This window comes from Dunckerocampus dactyliophorus, chromosome 17 (genome assembly GCF_027744805.1).
Source record: "Dunckerocampus dactyliophorus isolate RoL2022-P2 chromosome 17, RoL_Ddac_1.1, whole genome shotgun sequence".
NCBI classification, from domain to species: Eukaryota; Metazoa; Chordata; class Actinopteri; order Syngnathiformes; family Syngnathidae; genus Dunckerocampus; species Dunckerocampus dactyliophorus.
Window position 1 is genome coordinate 23442777 of NC_072835.1, and position 17669 is coordinate 23460445.

At 41.6% G+C, this 17669-nt stretch overlaps 1 protein-coding gene across 4 annotated transcripts; it reads left to right on the plus strand.

Annotated features, from left to right (window-relative positions):
* The first annotated feature begins 399 nt into the window (after window positions 1–399).
* Window positions 400–11561, plus strand: dolpp1 (dolichyldiphosphatase 1). Of its 4 annotated transcripts, XR_008566625.1 has the most exons (10): window positions 400–554; window positions 1254–1354; window positions 1453–1537; window positions 1631–1730; window positions 1864–1962; window positions 2571–2699; window positions 2778–2867; window positions 2946–2999; window positions 6671–6855; window positions 7113–11561. XR_008566625.1 is itself a non-coding variant. In XM_054758259.1 (9 exons), exons 1-8 carry the CDS (start codon window positions 479–481, stop codon window positions 2980–2982), a joined length of 717 nt encoding a protein of 238 aa, XP_054614234.1. In that variant the 5' UTR covers window positions 400–478; the 3' UTR covers window positions 2983–2999; window positions 7113–10738. The 4 variants fall into 4 exon arrangements, 3 of the variants coding, with proteins under 3 accessions (XP_054614234.1, XP_054614235.1, XP_054614233.1); XM_054758259.1 differs by lacking the exon at window positions 6671–6855 and having other exon boundaries at window positions 7113–10738; XM_054758260.1 differs by lacking the exon at window positions 7113–11561 and having other exon boundaries at window positions 6671–7106.
* Window positions 11562–17669: the final 6108 nt, after the last annotated feature.

Sequence of the window (17669 nt, forward strand, 5' to 3'; positions counted from 1 at the left end):
CACAATAACCAACCTGTGGGGCGTAAGCTTTGACAATGTTTATCATTTCTCCCCCAGTTACATCTTCATCACCGTAGCTCCTGTTTGCCGTTGTCAGTGACGCTGTTTACACACTCTTCCTTAACAATCACATCTACCCCATTTGTCTTCCCATTTACTCCAAAGTAAAACCGCTTATACCCGTCATTATTGCTTCTAAGCCTTTGTAGCTGGTTTAATGATTTGATTACGCGTATAGCTTTAAAGATCTTGCATGTGTTTTGTGTTTGATACTTTGAAGTGTGTGTATTTTTCCTCATTGTTATGGTCCATTCAATAATTCTTCTCTATGGACTTCCGACTTCGAGCTCTCTCTCTTTGCTGATTGGGCAGTTCACTAACTGCCGGGACTCCTTTGAAGGCGAGTCACGGCTCGCCATTGGCTGGACGAGGGCGAGGGGCGTGGCTTACAGTGATCGCCCGGTTGTGTCCGGGTAAGATGGCGTTGGAAGAGCAGTGCTCGGCACCACCCCGATGGCGGTCCATATCGGTGACACACGTCGAGTTTCCCGAGGGTGCGTATGAGTAACGTTTCTCTCCGTCGAGCGAAGCTTTTGGCGACGGCTTGCTTTGAGCGTGTTGTCATTTCAGGCCGCGCGTTCCGTTTAGTCGCCAGTCAATGGCAACGACTGTCGCCCATGTGGCTGCTAAAAAGTGAGACGCAGTGAAAGCCAGTGCACAGTGCACAGACGGGGCAACGTCAGCCGGGCTGCTAAATTGTGAGACGGGGCGCATGCGTATCCGGTGACTGTGGCCACAATGAAGTGTAACTAACTAGCTAGCTAGCTAGCTAACTCGCTTGTTAGCTCGGTTTACATCGGCATTTATTTGATAGTAATGAAATAAACAACTATGTCACACACCATTAACCGTTCACGCATTTAGTACACTGTGAAAAGTGAGCTATGACATGTTTTGTGTGTGTGTGTGTGTGTGTGTGTGTGTGTGTGTGTGTGTGTTAGCGTCATTAAACGCTTAACTTCTCACTGGCCCGATATTGTTAGCATTGCTAGAATACAACACTTGAGTTTGTGCTATGACGCTGACAATGAAATAAATACCTTTTAATGCTTTAATGAAGGGATGTTCACGTTCTGAGCGTTGGGAACTAACAAACTATGCTCACATCTGTATCTTGATCACCATGGAAGTATAGTGAGCTTTTTAGTGTAGTGTGTTTTATTCCAGTATTTCTGTGTACCTCCTTGTTGCAGATGATTTGACAGGACAGGTGCTCGCCTACATCAGTCTCTTTCCCATTGCCATCATTGTGGGCTTTATTACGCTCATCATGTTTAAACGGGAGCTTCACACGGTAAGAAGTACACTCGCTTTGGTGCTTGTCACAAAAATTCCCACTCAAGGTCGCACGTAACTGTTCTCAACAAAGGTCTTCATGGTTTGTTTCTGCAGATTTCCTTCTTCAGCGGTTTCCTCCTCAATGAAGGACTGAACTGGACGCTAAAGCGCATTCTCAGAGAGCCGCGGCCATGTGCGGGTGAGCAAAGTAAAAACTAGCGGTCGCCGCGTTTAACGGGGTACGTGCCTGAAAGGATGAACAGTCAGTGACTTCCAGCTGTTTGTCTTCAAGGAGCTCACTCGTTGCTGAGCTCGGATTACGGAATGCCCTCCAGTCATTCGCAGCTCATCTGGTTCTTCGTTGTTTACTTCTTTCTTTTCCTTTATTTAAGGTGAGCGCCACAGTTGGCACAAATTCCAATAATTAGTGCCATATGTTTGCTTTGAGTGTGTGTAGATGGACATGATATGTGTAGAAACTTGCAAGCACACGCCGGCCCCCTCTTAGTTTCCTTTTCTTTTCAGAATGCATCAAACGAACAATGCCCGATGTGTGGACCTGCTCTGGAGACACATCCTGTCCATCGTCCTGCTGGGCATCGCCTTATCAGTCTCATACAGCAGGTGAGACACACGCCCCCAGCCTAGTTTTCACCGCTGAGTTCAGCCTAAAGTACAGCGGAACCTCTTGTAGCAGCGGGGAACTTTGCCTCCAGCAGCCAAGAAGTAGTGCTGTACTAGCCAGAATGGTGGCTATTTCTCCTGGTCGGCGGACTGTGCATCGAAACTAGGAATTTAAAAGATTTGAACAATCCCGGGAGAATCGGAATGTTAGTGCCGATTCCCATCCACCCTCGAGACTTGATGCCTGACCCTCGCTCTGAATATTGGCTAAATCCCAGCAATCCCTCCTGCTACATCTTCTTACTCTCTGGCAGACCAGGTGCGTGAAACGGCGTTCGATGCGTACCGTCACCTACTGTACGGAGTTGTGAGGACAAGCTACATTTGCAGACAGTTCCGTGATAATGTGATGATGAGCGAGGGTGGAACAGGTAGCACCAAATCTATTTGTGGTGGGCTGCCACAAATAGAGGAATGTGTGGGGAAAACTGAACTTCCTGTCTATATAGGGGTCTAAGAAAGCACAATGCACAGCGGTTGCACCCTCCCTTGTTATTTGTATTTCCTGATGTTGGACAAGTAATTGCAGCATTGTTGTCTGCTGCCAGGGTGTACCTGCTGTATCACACCTGGAGTCAGGTGTTCTACGGCGGAGTGGCCGGCAGCACCGTCGGCATCGTCTGGTTCTTCCTGACACAAGAGGTGCTGACCCCGTTATTCCCCAAAATAGCAGCGTGGTAAGACGTGACCCACATTGTCTTTGTCAGCGGGGACGCCCGGCGAAGCCTGACACTCTCCTCCTTGCCGCCTTGCAGGCCCGTGTCCGAGTACTTCCTGGTGCGCGACACCAGCCTGATTCCCAACATCTTGTGGTTTGAGTACACAGTGACCCGCTCGGAGGCCAGGTAGGTCGCGGTGGTGATAACGCAACAAGGGCACCACCTTTAGCTGTTCTCAGCATTCCCTTCTTCCTTTTTCTTCAGGAACAGACAGCGGAAGCTCGGAACAAAACTTCAGTGATGCGCTGGGCTTCTTTTGTGAGCACACATCTCAAGCGCACACACACACACACACACACACACACACACACTGGACTAGTCACATCTGGACTTGACGCAGTTGCCAGGTAGAAAAAGGGCACAAAGCGCGTCCTCACATCTCGTCCTTGTGCAGCTTGCCTGTATGCTCCTCGGTGCATGCAAGACTGTGCAAGAGGCTAACTATTTAACCATAGATTAATATATATCTACCTTTTAACTCAACGCACGCTGACGGTTACCGGAATCAAAGAGCCAACATGGAGGCTTTGTTAAAAAAATAAAAAAACCTACACAAATCCATGACAGGCGTCATTGCAGCATGTTTTTTTTCTTTGATATATACAGTCGTCCCTCGTTTATCGTGGTTAATTGTTTCCGGACCCGACTGCGAGAAGTGAATTTCTGCAAAGTAAGAGTCAATGTTAATAAACAATATTTTCATGGTTCACAGTTTAGGACTTTTTAAATACGGGTTTTAACATTAGTAGAGCCCTCGAGACATGAAATAACACCCCAATAGTCACTTTTACTCTCCCATTGTTCTTTGTTCACATCAGTCAGGCTAGGGGAAGAAGGACAAAGAAACTTAGCATTTCCACATGGAATGAGAGGAGAACCCCTCAGCCATGGCATGTCAGCTCAGCTCTGCTGGCCCAGTAGTCAGTATCCATGCAGTGTGAAAGGTCATGTATCCTAACATCATGTCTCTGTTGCCTAGTGACCACAATACCACATAGAACTTGTCTTTCAGTATTTTTTGACTAATAATTGGCAGGCCTGTCACCATAACACATTTTGCTGGATGATAATTGTCCTACAAATGATTGCTTGCTATTATTTTGAGGCCATTTTTTCATGGAAGCAATGATAATACAGTATAGGGCATAATATCGCCAGTACGCTAATTTCTTTAGAGAATGTTTAACATTGCAATTGGCATGTCAAAAACATAATACATCAAAAAAGAAAGACAAAAAAAACCCAAAGAAAAAAAAATGGACAAAAATTGCACTTAAATAAAAATGGTAACCAAAAACAATAAAAAAAAAAATCAACCCTGTCTCTGTTAAGGAAAAAAAACACTCCAATCAAAACCACACACAACAATAAAAACAATAAATAGAATATCTACTTTTCCAGCAAATGCAACATGTCGGCTCGTCGTGTTCATGCTTGTTAATTCTCTTTAAAACTGGAACATTCCCATACGGGGACTGTGGCGTTCGCCTTACAAACCATCGCTTTTGTGCCTTTGTTCATATTTGCGTTTGCTCACTTGCAGGCCGCAGCACTCGCTAGCAGCCCCGCCTCCACTCACTGGGACAAAGAGACTGGATGACTGACAGGAGGGTTCGCTCACTCTGCTGTAGAACCAACACACCCAGGTGTTGAGAGAGAGAGGAGGAAGACAAACATGCATGCGCATGTCAATTTATCAAGGCTGGCAAAATGATCGAGTTCTTTTATCTATCGTGCGATTAATTGATGTGTGATCAGTTGATTATCGTGACAGGCGTAACAATAGGCCATCGTCAAACCGCGATACAGCGAGGGACGACTGTACCCTGGCAGGTGGGGCCACATTTTACAAAATGTCTCAAATTGGTTAACTTGCGATATACGTATAAAGTGCACTTTCTCAATACCAGTTACACGTCAGGACACACCCCTTTTTCTTCTCCAAGCAGTCTTTGCTTTGTGTCCCAGTCCTGAAACCTTCCCACTGGGTCTTTTTTTTTCTTCTTTTTTTTTCTTTTTTTTTTTTTTTTTGTTTTTAGCTTCGAGGCTTTTTGAATTGAAATACTGAGGAGTTGGACACTTTGGGTGAGAATGAATCAAGTGGAAAAGTCTGCACATATCACGTAAAAAAAAAAAAAAAAAGTCCTGGTGCACATTTGGCTTTGTCACAAGCAAGAGCTAATATCTACGCCACACCTGTTGGGGCCACATTGAGGAAAAATAAACTTGACATTGCGAGGGGGGAAAAAAAGTTGTACTTCATCTGGTCATACATGTCGGAGGGAAAATAGAAAAGAAGGAAACATTTCCTCTTGCTTCAGGCAAGCTTGTATTTATAACGGGACAGCCAAACGGAGCAGGTGAGCACAAACAGATTAGCATCTCACTCGTCATAGCTGTCTCAGGCAATGCCTGTCACGTAAAGCTATGACTTTGATTCCCTTAATGCAAGTTTTTCTCCTAAATTTGCCACTGTATTCTTGAGATCTCAGATTATTTTAATACTCCGTCGGGACAGGTATTGCCTGAGACTGCTATGAAAACAGGGGACCCGTGTGTCCTTTGACCTTGTTCAAAGGTAATATTAGGACTTTTTTTATCCTCATAAATTTACTTTTATTCTCAAATTTCTGCTTTTTTCCCCCCAACGTGGCCCTAATACACCATCAGAAATATCTGACTCATTTTGGGTGCCATTTATTTATTTTTTTCTGTGTGTGTGTGTTTTGACTTTGGCCTGTTGAGAGAAAATGTGTAAAATACACCCCCACCCCCACCCCCAAATGCTGCAAGATGTCTTTTGTTTTGTTTTTTTAAACATAAAATGTGTTCATTCATTCATAGACCAACCTAAGCAATGCAAACGTCCACTTTATTCCAGCTCATTCCCATTTAGTTCCACGGAAAGCTACAGTGTGTTTCTACTTCAGCTTCCATTGCAGGTGGTTTGGTTTTGGACCAACGTGACAACGTAGCAGCCTGGAAACAAACACTTAACCTGTGTTTCCAAGACAACATTCCATATCATGTAGGGAGCATCATTACTGGGGGGGGGGTGTCGTTTTTTTTAAAAAAGGGAAAGAGGAAAAAAAGCCTCAGGTCAGTTGTAGCACGTGATAATGATGAGAATGTCATATCATTAGCACCACAAAGGGAAGCAGTTCTCTTCGGGTTGGGTTTTTTTGTGTTTTTTTTTTTCATGTGTAACCTTTATGGAGCCGAATAAACGTGTTTATGTACACTTGGATGTTGTCCACTAACTTGACATGCAACTGCAGTCACACGTTGTCGTCAGTAGAAGTCACTTAAAATGCTCAAAGTGACATTAAATAAGGTTAAAATCAGACTCCTCATGGGAAAACGTTTTTCCCGCGTTTGTACGTCAAATCAATAGAAACTTGGCGCCCTCGAACGACGGCCGCTAGGTGGCGCCAAATGTTCAACGGAGACGTCAATGACGAGCAAAGTAATGACTGACATGTTCAATTCTCAACAGTACATTTTTGGTTAAAGCAGCATGTAGATAGAAATATATATATATATATATATATATATATATATATATATATATATATATATATATATATATATATATATATAATATAGCTGTGTACATTAAATAGACTCCTGACCAAAATGTTAAGACCAGCACTGTTGGATCTGAAAAAAAGAAGAAATGGGAAATGGGAGTGAGACATTTAGTACGCAATTTATTACAAAAAAACATTGAAGTGAAATGCAGCTTTTTTTTTTTTTAAGACCACCCCCTTCAAAAGCCAAAAGAAGTGTATTGAATGTGATTTAGTGTCAGGTATTCTCACTGTCATGATCTCTTGATGGCAAAGGCAAAAAAGCTTTCTCTCTCAGACTGTGGTGGGATTGTTGAGCTCTGATTGTTGAGCACAAAATTGACCCTTTGGAATTTGCAGGAAAGCACCAAACATGGAACATTGAAAGCTGGAAGAAAGTTTTCTTCTCTGTTGACGGTCCTGATTGCTTCCAGTGTTACTGGCATGACAAGGAGATCCCACCTGAGATGTTTTCCATATGGCACAGCGGAGGGGGCGCCATCATGATCCTTCAATGGAACGATGGAGATCCAACAGTGCAAAATGTAAATTGTTGCCATTTTTCAACTCGTCTTAAAACCTTGAAGTGTGTAATTCACGTCAACAGCATTCATTTTCATAATACTTGGAAGCCGCCTGTGTTTGAATTATGTTCCGAAAGAGAAAGACAAATCTAGTCTCATTTTAGAAAGACGAGTCTCTGAGGTTTGTGCATCTTCTCCCAAGTAGTTTTGAAATGCATCTAAACGTGGCGTGGATCAGACGACCATGATGATTATAATTCTTCTTTATCATCTTTAAGGCTCCTTTTCCCTGCTTTGTCATCTGCTTCCGAGTCAGCCTTTGCTATCTTTTGTGTGCTGGTTACCACGGCAACCGTCTTGTTACCAAAGGAGCCACATGGGACTAAAAGAAAGATCCATCGGACCTGGAGAAGAGTGGAAAGTATATGGAGGATATTGTCATTTAAAAAAGAAATAAGCATGTTGCATTGTTATGCATCATTTGAGAGATAAACCGCCTACTATAATAATAAAAAAAATCAAACCCTGAGAAAGAAATGAAAATTTTAAGAACTTGAGTAACATTTTTAGAATTTTTAATAATGATCTGTATGTTAATTTCTTTTATTATATTGAATTAGTTTAGCTTTTAGTGAGGCCTTTGACAGGTTTAATTAACAGTGATATATAAATATATGTCAAAAATCTTAATGCTGAGAGTAATTATTGTAAAATTACATTATTTTATTACCTTGAGTAACATTTTTACAACTTTCAATCATTATCAATATATTCATGACCATGATGTAGCAATACTGTGCATCAGCAATTTCTATATATAATTAACATATCATGTATAATTATTTTGCTTTGTCGTGGGGACGTTTAGAGGTTTAATTACTAATTATACTGTATATAAACACAATTCTTGTAAAATGACAAGAATATTTGATGAACATTTGTATGCTTTGGTTTATTGTCAATATGCTCATGACAGAGATATAGCGATGTGTATGCTGAATTATCTTTGCTTTAATGACTAAGTCTGTATAAATACAGTATGTTATGACGCAGTATTAGGGCCACGTTGAAAAACTATTTCGAGAATACATTTATGAGAATGAAGTCGTAAATGTACAAGAATAAAGTTGGGTAACACTTTACAATAACAATTACACCAAATTACAGTAGTTCATGAGGAACTAACCTACCTAACCCTAACCAACACTCATTAGTTACTCATTAGTTCTTCATTAGTTCCTCAGTGACTAGTCTAAATGTATGTGCCATAGTCATTAGTTACTCGTTAGTTCTTCATTAGTTCCTCAGTGACTAGTCTAAATGTATGTGCCATAGTCATTAGTTCCTCATTAGTTCTTCATTAGTTCCTCAGTGATTAGTCTAAATTGATTTGCCATAGTCATTAGTTCCTCATTAGTTCTTCATTAGTTCCTCTGTGACTAGTCTAAATGTATGTGCCATAGTCATTAGTTACTTACTAGTTCTTCATTAGTTTCTCAGTGACTAGTCTAAATGTATGTGCCATAGTCATTAGTTACTTATTAGTTCTTCATTAGTTCCTCAGTGACTAGTCTAAATGTATGTGCCATAGTCATTAGTTACTTATTAGTTCTTCATTAGTTCCTCAGTGACTAGTCTAAATGTATGTGCCATAGTCATTAGTTACTTATTAGTTCTTCATTAGTTCCTCAGTGACTAGTTTAAATGTGCCATAGTCATTAGTTACTTATTAGTTCTTCATTAGTTCCTCAGTGACTAGTCTAAATGTATGTGCCATAGTCATTAGTTACTCATTAGTTCTTCATTAGTTCCTCAGTGACTAGTCTAAATGTATGTGCCATAGTCATTAGTTACTTATTAGTTCTTCATTAGTTCCTCAGTGACTAGTCTAAATGTATGTGCCATAGTCATTAGTTACTCATTAGTTCTTCATTATTTCCTCAGTGATTAGTCTAAATTGATTTGCCATAGTCATTAGTTCCTCATTATTTACTTCTTAGCTTTTCATTAGTTCCTCAGTAACTGCTGTATTTTTGTGTACCTTATTGTAAAGTGTGACCTAAAGTTGTAAATGTACGAGAATAAAGTTGTAACTTTAAGAGAAAAAAAGTCGTAAATTTACGAGAAAAATGTACATTTATGATAATAAAGTTGTGAATGTACAAGAAAAAACGTATATTTATGAGAATGAAAGTTGCCCAAGGCCAAAGGTCACATAAGTCCCCCGTTTTTCCTTAATTTTCAACTTTATTATGGTAAATTTAGGACTAATCTCAGATTATTTTTTTCAGTGTGGCTCTAATACTCTGTTGTAGGATATACAGTCAAACCTGTCTTAGCGGCCACCTTTATAGAACGGCCACCTGCCTATAGCGGCCACTGAAAAATCCCCCCCCAGCAAATGTACATGTTATAGACCCTGTGTATAGCAGTCACCTGTCCAACGCGGCCAGCGGCCACCCATTTTGTCTCCCTTGGTCAATATCTGACCGCATATAGCGGCCAAATTACCAACTCAAGTAGAAGCTTCATGCACGAAAAAGTTTTGTTTTTCAATCAGTGAAGCCGTCGTGTGTAGACTTTAATTACTGAGTCCTAGCTCAGTCACAATCATTCACAAGATCCACACAAACTGTCAGTTGTTCCACATAAAAAAAAGCCGTCTTCTTTGGAGCTTGTTGCAGACAGTGACACCGTTTATTTCCTGGTGTGAGACAATGTGCACAATGTGTGTCAATACTGTAATGCCCTTGTTGTGGGGAAGGAGAGACTCACGTCGCCGATGCACTTTAATCGCTTAATTAACAGCGGTTTATCAACCTAGTATTTCTTTACAACTTTTATCCGCAGTCCCACAGTGCCCTCTACTGGTCAACATGTAACAGTATAATTATATGTATCTGCAAACACAACAAGCTTCTAATCACAGACATGTTAATATGTGCGCACAAATTCAAAATGGCCACCAACCTGTCTATAACGGCCACTTTTGCCGTTTCCCTTTAGTGGCCGCTATAGACAGGTTTGACTGTACATTAAAACATGTAACGAGAGTAATTATTGTTAACTGACAAGAATATTTGATTTTTATATTTGGGATCATGATCAATATGTCAACGAGAGTGATGGAGCAATTTGTTCTTTCTTTTATTCTATGCATGATTTTTGCTTTATGGTGAGGTTTCATGACCAATTCTACATTTAAAAATATGAACCCAGGGAGTAATTACCATCACATTCCGAGACTGCTTTCTTAACTAGGCAACATTTTTGTAGTCATGATGAGTGTGTTCCGTAGCAAAATATGATCAAGTTCTTTTATGATATGGAATTATTTTTGTCTTTATAGTGAGGTCTTGTGTGCTCCAATCACAAATCATAGAATAAAAACATCTAACCTGATATACTGTATATATATAAACATTTCTAGATGTTCATGACAGCAGTTTGTGATTGTATTTGGTTCTGCCTGACAGTGAGGCCAGTGTGACGTTTAGGAACTATAGCGCCTAGATCAGGGGTGGGCAAATGTTTTGACTCACGGGCCGCAATGACTTAAAAAAATTGTCCGGGGGTGCCAGACTATATATTTGATACATGCACACTATTTTACGCTTATAATTCTGACAGTCCACTTGGAATTAGTGTCATCCAATGTGCTAGGGGCACTTTAAACATCAGACCACATCAAACAACAACTGAATTTTACATTTTTTTTCTACTGAATTAAGGATGTGATATACAATGTGAACAATGAACGCTGAAACATTGACTATTAAAAAATATGTGAACGCCCCTCCTTTTTTACTGTGCGGACAGTGCAGTGGGGAGGTTACAGTAAATTGTGTGTCACATATTTTTCGAGGTAGTTTAGAGGTATCGCTGTATGTGAAAAGCTATTTAAACCATCAAAAGGTTGTCTCAGCTTGACTTTAACTACTTGCAAGCCATGTTGCCAGCTTGTATGTTTAAGGTTTAAATACTTTGGAAGCAACTGGCGGGCCGGATTCAAACGCTTGGCGGGCCGCATGTGGCCCCCAGGCCGTAGTTTGCCCACCCCTGGCCTAGATCTATAAGAGATTCAAATCCAAATGATTTGTTTCTGTCAGCTTATTGATATCAATATTCACCTGTGTTGGAGCTTTTTGGCTTTGTTGAAGCCACCGTTCTGGAGTCCAAGTAGTCTCACCCTTTCACCTTGAACTCACCTTCACAGCGCTGAAAAAGTGCTTGTGACTTTTGCACACAACTTATTTGTATTTTTTCTGCACTGCCAACTTCTACTCATCATATTCATGGAATACAAAAAAAGACCCCCACTGCCCCACAACCTCCCGTACAAGCTCACCCTCATCAATTTGGCGTCAGGCAGGAGATGACAAACGTTGGATGATTACACTGACACCAATAAATAAAGGAAACCCCCCCGATGAATACAAACCACTCCCACAGGAGCAAACATCTCAACACAAAACCAAACCAAACAAAGCGTCCATGGAAATAGAAACACTTTGTGGCAGGGTCACACTATGGCCGCCATAAGAAAGCTTTATTAGGCGTCCAATCACAGCATGAATCACATGTTAACATGCCTGACTGTCCTGCAAGTGTAAAAAGAAGTGAAGCAGTAACATTGATGCCTTGTGACCTTTGCAGCTTACGGCACCTGCCACTCTCTTTGGCTCCATGGTCGGTTACTCACATTTAAAACAAATAAAAGGCAGAGGCTTGTAGCGTAACTGTCTTAGTGACGTGTCCAAAGTGCGGCCCGGGGGGGGGGGGGGGGGGGGGGGGCGGTTGCGGCCCGTGGCACATTGTAAAAGTAGAATTTAACAAGAAAACAAAAAATAAATCAAAATCCAGTAATTTTACAAGAATAAAGTCAAAATATTGACAGAAACAAGTAGAAAACCTGTTTATGACGTTTATGACGTAAGTACGTTTTTTAACATGATCAGAGCCACGTAGACATGAACTAACATCCCTACAGTCACTTTTACACTCCTAGTATTCATTGCTTCACACTTTAGTGTGGTGTACTAGTGACAAGCAACACAAGACGGCCCCGTTGCTTATCCAACCACAGTTAAAATAGGGGTTCTGAACAATAACATGTGGATGACCAGAACTCTACCCTTGTATGACCTTCCTTCCTTCACTGGAAGCACAGCTTCTTGGCAGGACATTGGAGAACATTTGGAAAACATCTTATGCAAGCGAGGCTTACACAATCATCAGGTCACGTTGACCTCCTCTTAAGTGCAACTGAAGTTCACAGAAAAAGTCATTGTGCAATACTAGCTAGCGAGCTAACCAGCCAGCGGTGGCCAGCACGTAGAGAAAGCAGGCTATCAGAGGGGTTGCAAGTGTGTCGTACTCAGGGAGCAAGTGATTGCCGCTCGCCCTCCGTTGGTAGCTTTTCCATGGTGAGTGCGGCATGTAAGGCTGTCGTGCGTTTCACTCACTGGGGACGTACGAGTGTGGGCATCACTCTCTTGGATTGCAAGATGGCCGTACTGGCTTCCTACGCCACCTACGGCTATCGTGGCCGGGCAATGTACACGATGTACTTTTAAACTTGCGACACACACACTCCTCCTCTGCCTTGCCCTTGCCACCTTTTTGTGTGCACGCAGAAAATATTTGCATCCCGATTTTCTTCATACAGGCTCTGCATGCTGTCTGCAGGTTTGAAAATCTGCAATTTTCCCCATTTTTGCACGTACAGGAGCACGTCCATCAGGATATAACTCCCCCTTAAGAGAGGGCTTTCAAAAGGAGTGAGGAAGAAGAACAAAGAAGCCACAAACTTACCACTTCCACACTGACTGGGAGGAGAAGCTTTTTTTTAAAAATTCTGCATCTATGAATAAGGGTGCATGTCTCATTCATGTAACATTACTGCCACCTAGTGGTCAGAATAATACATATCACTTGGATTTCAGTGTGTTTTGACTAATAATAGACCGTAGTCGACCACCAAACAGCCTCATTCGTGAGTTCATTTCTGAAAAAAACGCAATATAGCGAGGGCGGACTGTAATTTATAACCTTCATTTCCTGTTTTTTCTCCTGAATTTAACCTACCATAAAAGTTCTGGACTGTTGATAATTGTAAAACCAGCAGGGGATCAAATACTTATTTCCCCCCATGTACAGTTCCTAACACGTGCTGGCAGACATGCAGGAAGTACATTTTTGGGGGTTCAGGGACACGTCCAGTTTTTGTTATTGGTTTTTGTGAAATGTTCTAAGGTTTCATTTTGTTTGTCTAATTTGCAGAGGGCCAATAATGCTGGAATCCTTGTGCTTCCCCCCCAGTCTGACCTCCATCTCCACGCTCTTCTTATCCAGGTGATAACTTTGGGATTACTGCTTCGCTGTCTTTTTAGCTCTCATTACGTCCGCCCCAAAATCCTCCCGCTTGAGCAAACGCAGCGATAAAATATTCATCATTTTCAATTCTCAGCATCTAGCGGAGCTCATTAATAGCGCAGCATTTGTTGTCTTCCCTCCACTTGGAGGCTGAAGGAAGGAGAGCTCCAGTGCAGAGACGAGAGCTAAAAATAAACGTGATGGATTTGATGCTGATCTGCCAAAGTCTTGATCCCATGCAGTAATCCCTCGTATATCGCGGTTAAATGGTTCCAGACCCGACCGCGATGAGGGAATTTCGAGGCAGGAGCTCGTACCTATAAATGGAATACTTTCATAGTTGAAACATAGAAAACTTGTTTCCGACCTTCCAAATATGGGTTTTAACATGATTAGAGCCTTGTAGACATGAAATAACACCCCTATGGTCACCTTTATACTCTATTTCTATTTCCATATAGTAGACAGTATAAGAGAAAATGAGCCATTTCGGGCATAAATAAGACATAATATAGACTCAGTTTTTTTTTCTGGACAGTACTTCCTGTGGTGGCTAGTGTCTCATCAGTGTAACATGACTGACACCTAGTGACCAGTGCAGAATACTACATAGCATCACGTCTTTGAATGAGTCTTCTGAATGCATATTAAAAACATATTTTAGTTCCTTTGGTCATTTTTTTTGCTGGGAAATGTTTAATTTCAGCAAAAAATGTGTCAGCCTGCATATCTTTTGATGAGTAATGCAGGCCGCATTCAAGCACAAAACGGAAAACTTAGAGCGAAGCCGTGAAATTTCAAGCGCAAAGTGGCGTATTCAGGCAGTTCAATAAAAAGGATGAATCTGGTGGTCGGCGTTTGCAATACTGAACCACAACGTGCAGGCGGTGACACGCGGGACTTAGGTGTCATTTGCGACAGCTGACTGACGCCATCTCCATCTGGGCTTTGGCGATGAAGAGCTCCGTGACAGATCTCATTAGTGACAGACGTTGCATTTTAAACGAGGCCTACTGCGCGTCTCGCCCACCTCCCGCCAAGGCCTCGCCCCCGTGGCTCTTTAGCAGCGTTCAAAACTTACTCCATCAATCAGAAATTTTAAAGCCCCCCTGCTGTGTGTGGTTTAAAAAAAAAAGTCTTGTTCTGACATGGCGGAAAACTGCAAAAGTCTTGGTCCGCTTCTCGCTTTGTTTATTTGCATTTTAGTCATTTTCGTAGTAAATAAATGAATAAATGAAATAGCAGGGCAGGCAATAGCAAAGACTCAAATGTGATGACATCATGAAGGGTCTGTATTGTTGTGTTGCTAGCAGGTTTTCACAGGAAGTCGACTACAGTATGAGCGGGTATTCGGTGAACATTTTTGCAAACTTCTCTCAGTTTTCTTCTAGTGTTGCACGTAACAAAGTCGTGCATTTGCCCTGTGCCGTATCGTTGCGTGAAATCTAGCGCCCCAAACAAAGCACCCTGCGTGTTTCCGTGCATTTTTAGAATGTGCCTGCGAGGGAACCCGCCACGGGGCCCACCAATCTGATGATGAAGGTGAAAAAACACCGTGGAATTTGACCTGGCTAGGATGTACGGGAAGCCATTCATTGCTTGCTGCGTGTAAAACTAGAATTATTCTTTATGAAATCCACTTTTTGTTCATATTTTTGGTGTCTGGAATGGATGACTTGAATTGACATGATTCCCTATGAGAAGAATTCCCTCTCTTTATGCACGTTTCTGTTTTCGTCTGACCTTTTGAAATGAATGACTAACTAAAGCCGAGATTTGACTGTACAGTCTTTTTAATGGATGAATAAATGGTGTCTATTATTAGCCAAAACATATGGAAATACAAGTGGGATGTCGTATTGATGTCATGACACAAAACACTGAGACATTAGCTTACATGACATTACCTCCACACTGCATCAAGTCAGCCATGGAAAGTCCCACATGATAGCATGAAAAAAGGTGGTAAGTTTTTGGCTTCCTGACTTTAATAGAAATAAATTCTAGGCTAACTGGTTAGCTTGCTAGCTCGCGGCCGTCTGGAGAGTTGCAATGTGGCGTAAACAATGAATAATAGGAGTGTAAAGGTGACTACTGTATAGGGGTGTTATTTCATGCCTACAGGGCTCTAATCATGTTAAAAAATATTTCTTTTAAGTTTTCTATGCTCTAACTATGAAAATATTCCTTTAACATTGAATGCTACATCGCAGAAATTCACTCAACACGGTCGGGTCTGGAAGCAATAGAACGCCACAAACGAGGGACGAATTTATTTGCATCACAGGGCAGAAGCATAGCAAAATGCAAAATCTGAGAAACGTCACAGAGAGATCATGTGGACAGGAAGTCGTCCGGACAATATTTCACCTTTGAAGGTACTGCAGTACCAGAGGCGTGGCAGAGACGGACAAGGGACACCCACTTCTCCCGCCATTGCTGTGTTGAAAGCAACATAACATCCCACCTTGGGGTCCGTGTAAAAGGCAAAGACGGCTTATTATGGGATCTTCTCTTACACGACGTCTTCTGCCGTCACATCGTACTGTTGCCTTGGTGGAGGTAATTATGATTCCTCAAGTTTTAGTTCACTGGAGTAAAAGGAGGCCAAGCACATTATGTCTTAGCTTGGAGAGGCTGTTTTTCCCCCTGATGTTCGTATTTTTCCCTTCTTGTTATTCTCACGCCGACTAAAACATGAAGTAATGTCAGGCCGTACAGCGTGTTACCACGGTTACACTATCCCAACTACGCCGTGGCGCCTTTGTGTTCGCCCTCCCCAAAGAGAAGGCGGCTTCTCGCTTCTTTCAAACGCGTTTTTTTTTCTGCCAAACATGTTCAGGCTGAGACTTCCAAGGGAAAAAGTCTGGTGACTTTGCACTGCAGCTCCACTTCCTTCCCTTGTTTCACTCCCTTCGCTCTCTTTCCTTGCACCTGTTTGTGCCTTTATTGTTATCATTGTTATTATTTTTACGGTTGCATCAGCGTGTTAGCAGGGAGAGCTTTCAGTGTGATGATTAGCACGTTTTTTTCATGAATAGAAATCAAACGTGAGCATTATTACCTTTGTATCTCATTAGATGCAAAGTGTGCTCATTGAGGACGTACGTGCTTGTTAGCTACACGCGTACCCGCCCCCACCCCACCCCCAACTGTGGAAAATGGAGCAAAAACGTACGACGTGAAGAGAAATACACTCCTGATCAAAATTTTAAGACCAGATGAAAAATGGCAAGAATTTTCTTTTGGCTGAGTCGGATCTTAAGGGGCTTCTAAGTAGAGCTTCACAATGCAAAAAGATACAGAGCCCCCCCGGGGGGACAAAAATTGATGGATTAAAAAAAAAAGGGGGACAAACTTTGTCCAGAGCTCGCAAAACTTTTGCGAGTTAGCGCAAAACAGTTTTGCATACACACAGCAAAAGAGTGAAAAGGCAGCATTTCAAGAAATGCTGCAAATGCTTGACAGACGGTACAAATTGTCTGTGAGAAACTACACGTCACAAACGCCAATTCTGCAACTTCACAGGATAAAGGACGACATTAGAAGACATCTTGCATTACTACGGCAGGTTGTTCATGTATTACCATAACACTGCTTTATCTGGCGTTGACAATGATATCGTTTAGCGTCAATTTATGGGACAATAAACTTTTGAAGATGCACCTGCATTGTTTTGTCACTCTGTCCGGTCATATTTTTTCATTGTACTTTTCTTAAAACGAATGTTAAAATCTCGTCTCGATCTCATGGACCCAATCTCGTGCATCGTCTCGTCTATACAGCGGTTAACTTCTTTTTACACTTGCATAGCAGCTCACAGTGTTGAAATGTGACTTAAAACATGAATAAAGGTTTCACGATGGCCACAGTTTGACCCTGGAACAGATTATTTCTATATGCATTATTTCCATTGAGGAACAATAGAGTGAAAAGGCACAATGTAAAGAAAATAAGCTGAAACGTGGATACTGGCCTTTTTTTACAAAGTGTTAAAAATGTCTAGGAGATAAATCCAGTGGTATACAGTATCTATACAGCCGCTATCATGACGTCGTAATTGCAGTGTTGCCAACGTCATTCTAAACCCGCTTGCCGACATATTTTCTCAAAAGCGATGAGCGACAAATCTAGCGGCTTTTTCTGGCGTTGTCGGAGAGTTTTTTGGTATTTGGGGTTCTGAAAAGTGAAAGCACGTATTGAGCTGCAGATTCTGCTCCAGCGCGGGAGAACGTTGTGTGATACATGAAACAAAAAAATAAATGAAACATTTTTATTTATGAAATTATTTGATTTTGATGAAGTGATGGCCAATTTTTTAATTAACAATCCAACAATCAAGTTTATTTGTACTTCTAAACGTAATTCAGGTGTTTTTACTCACTTTTTTTTGTCTCCTATGAGGTGATGCTTTTTTCCAACAGCATCTGTTACATTATATCCCAATTATATGCAAATTA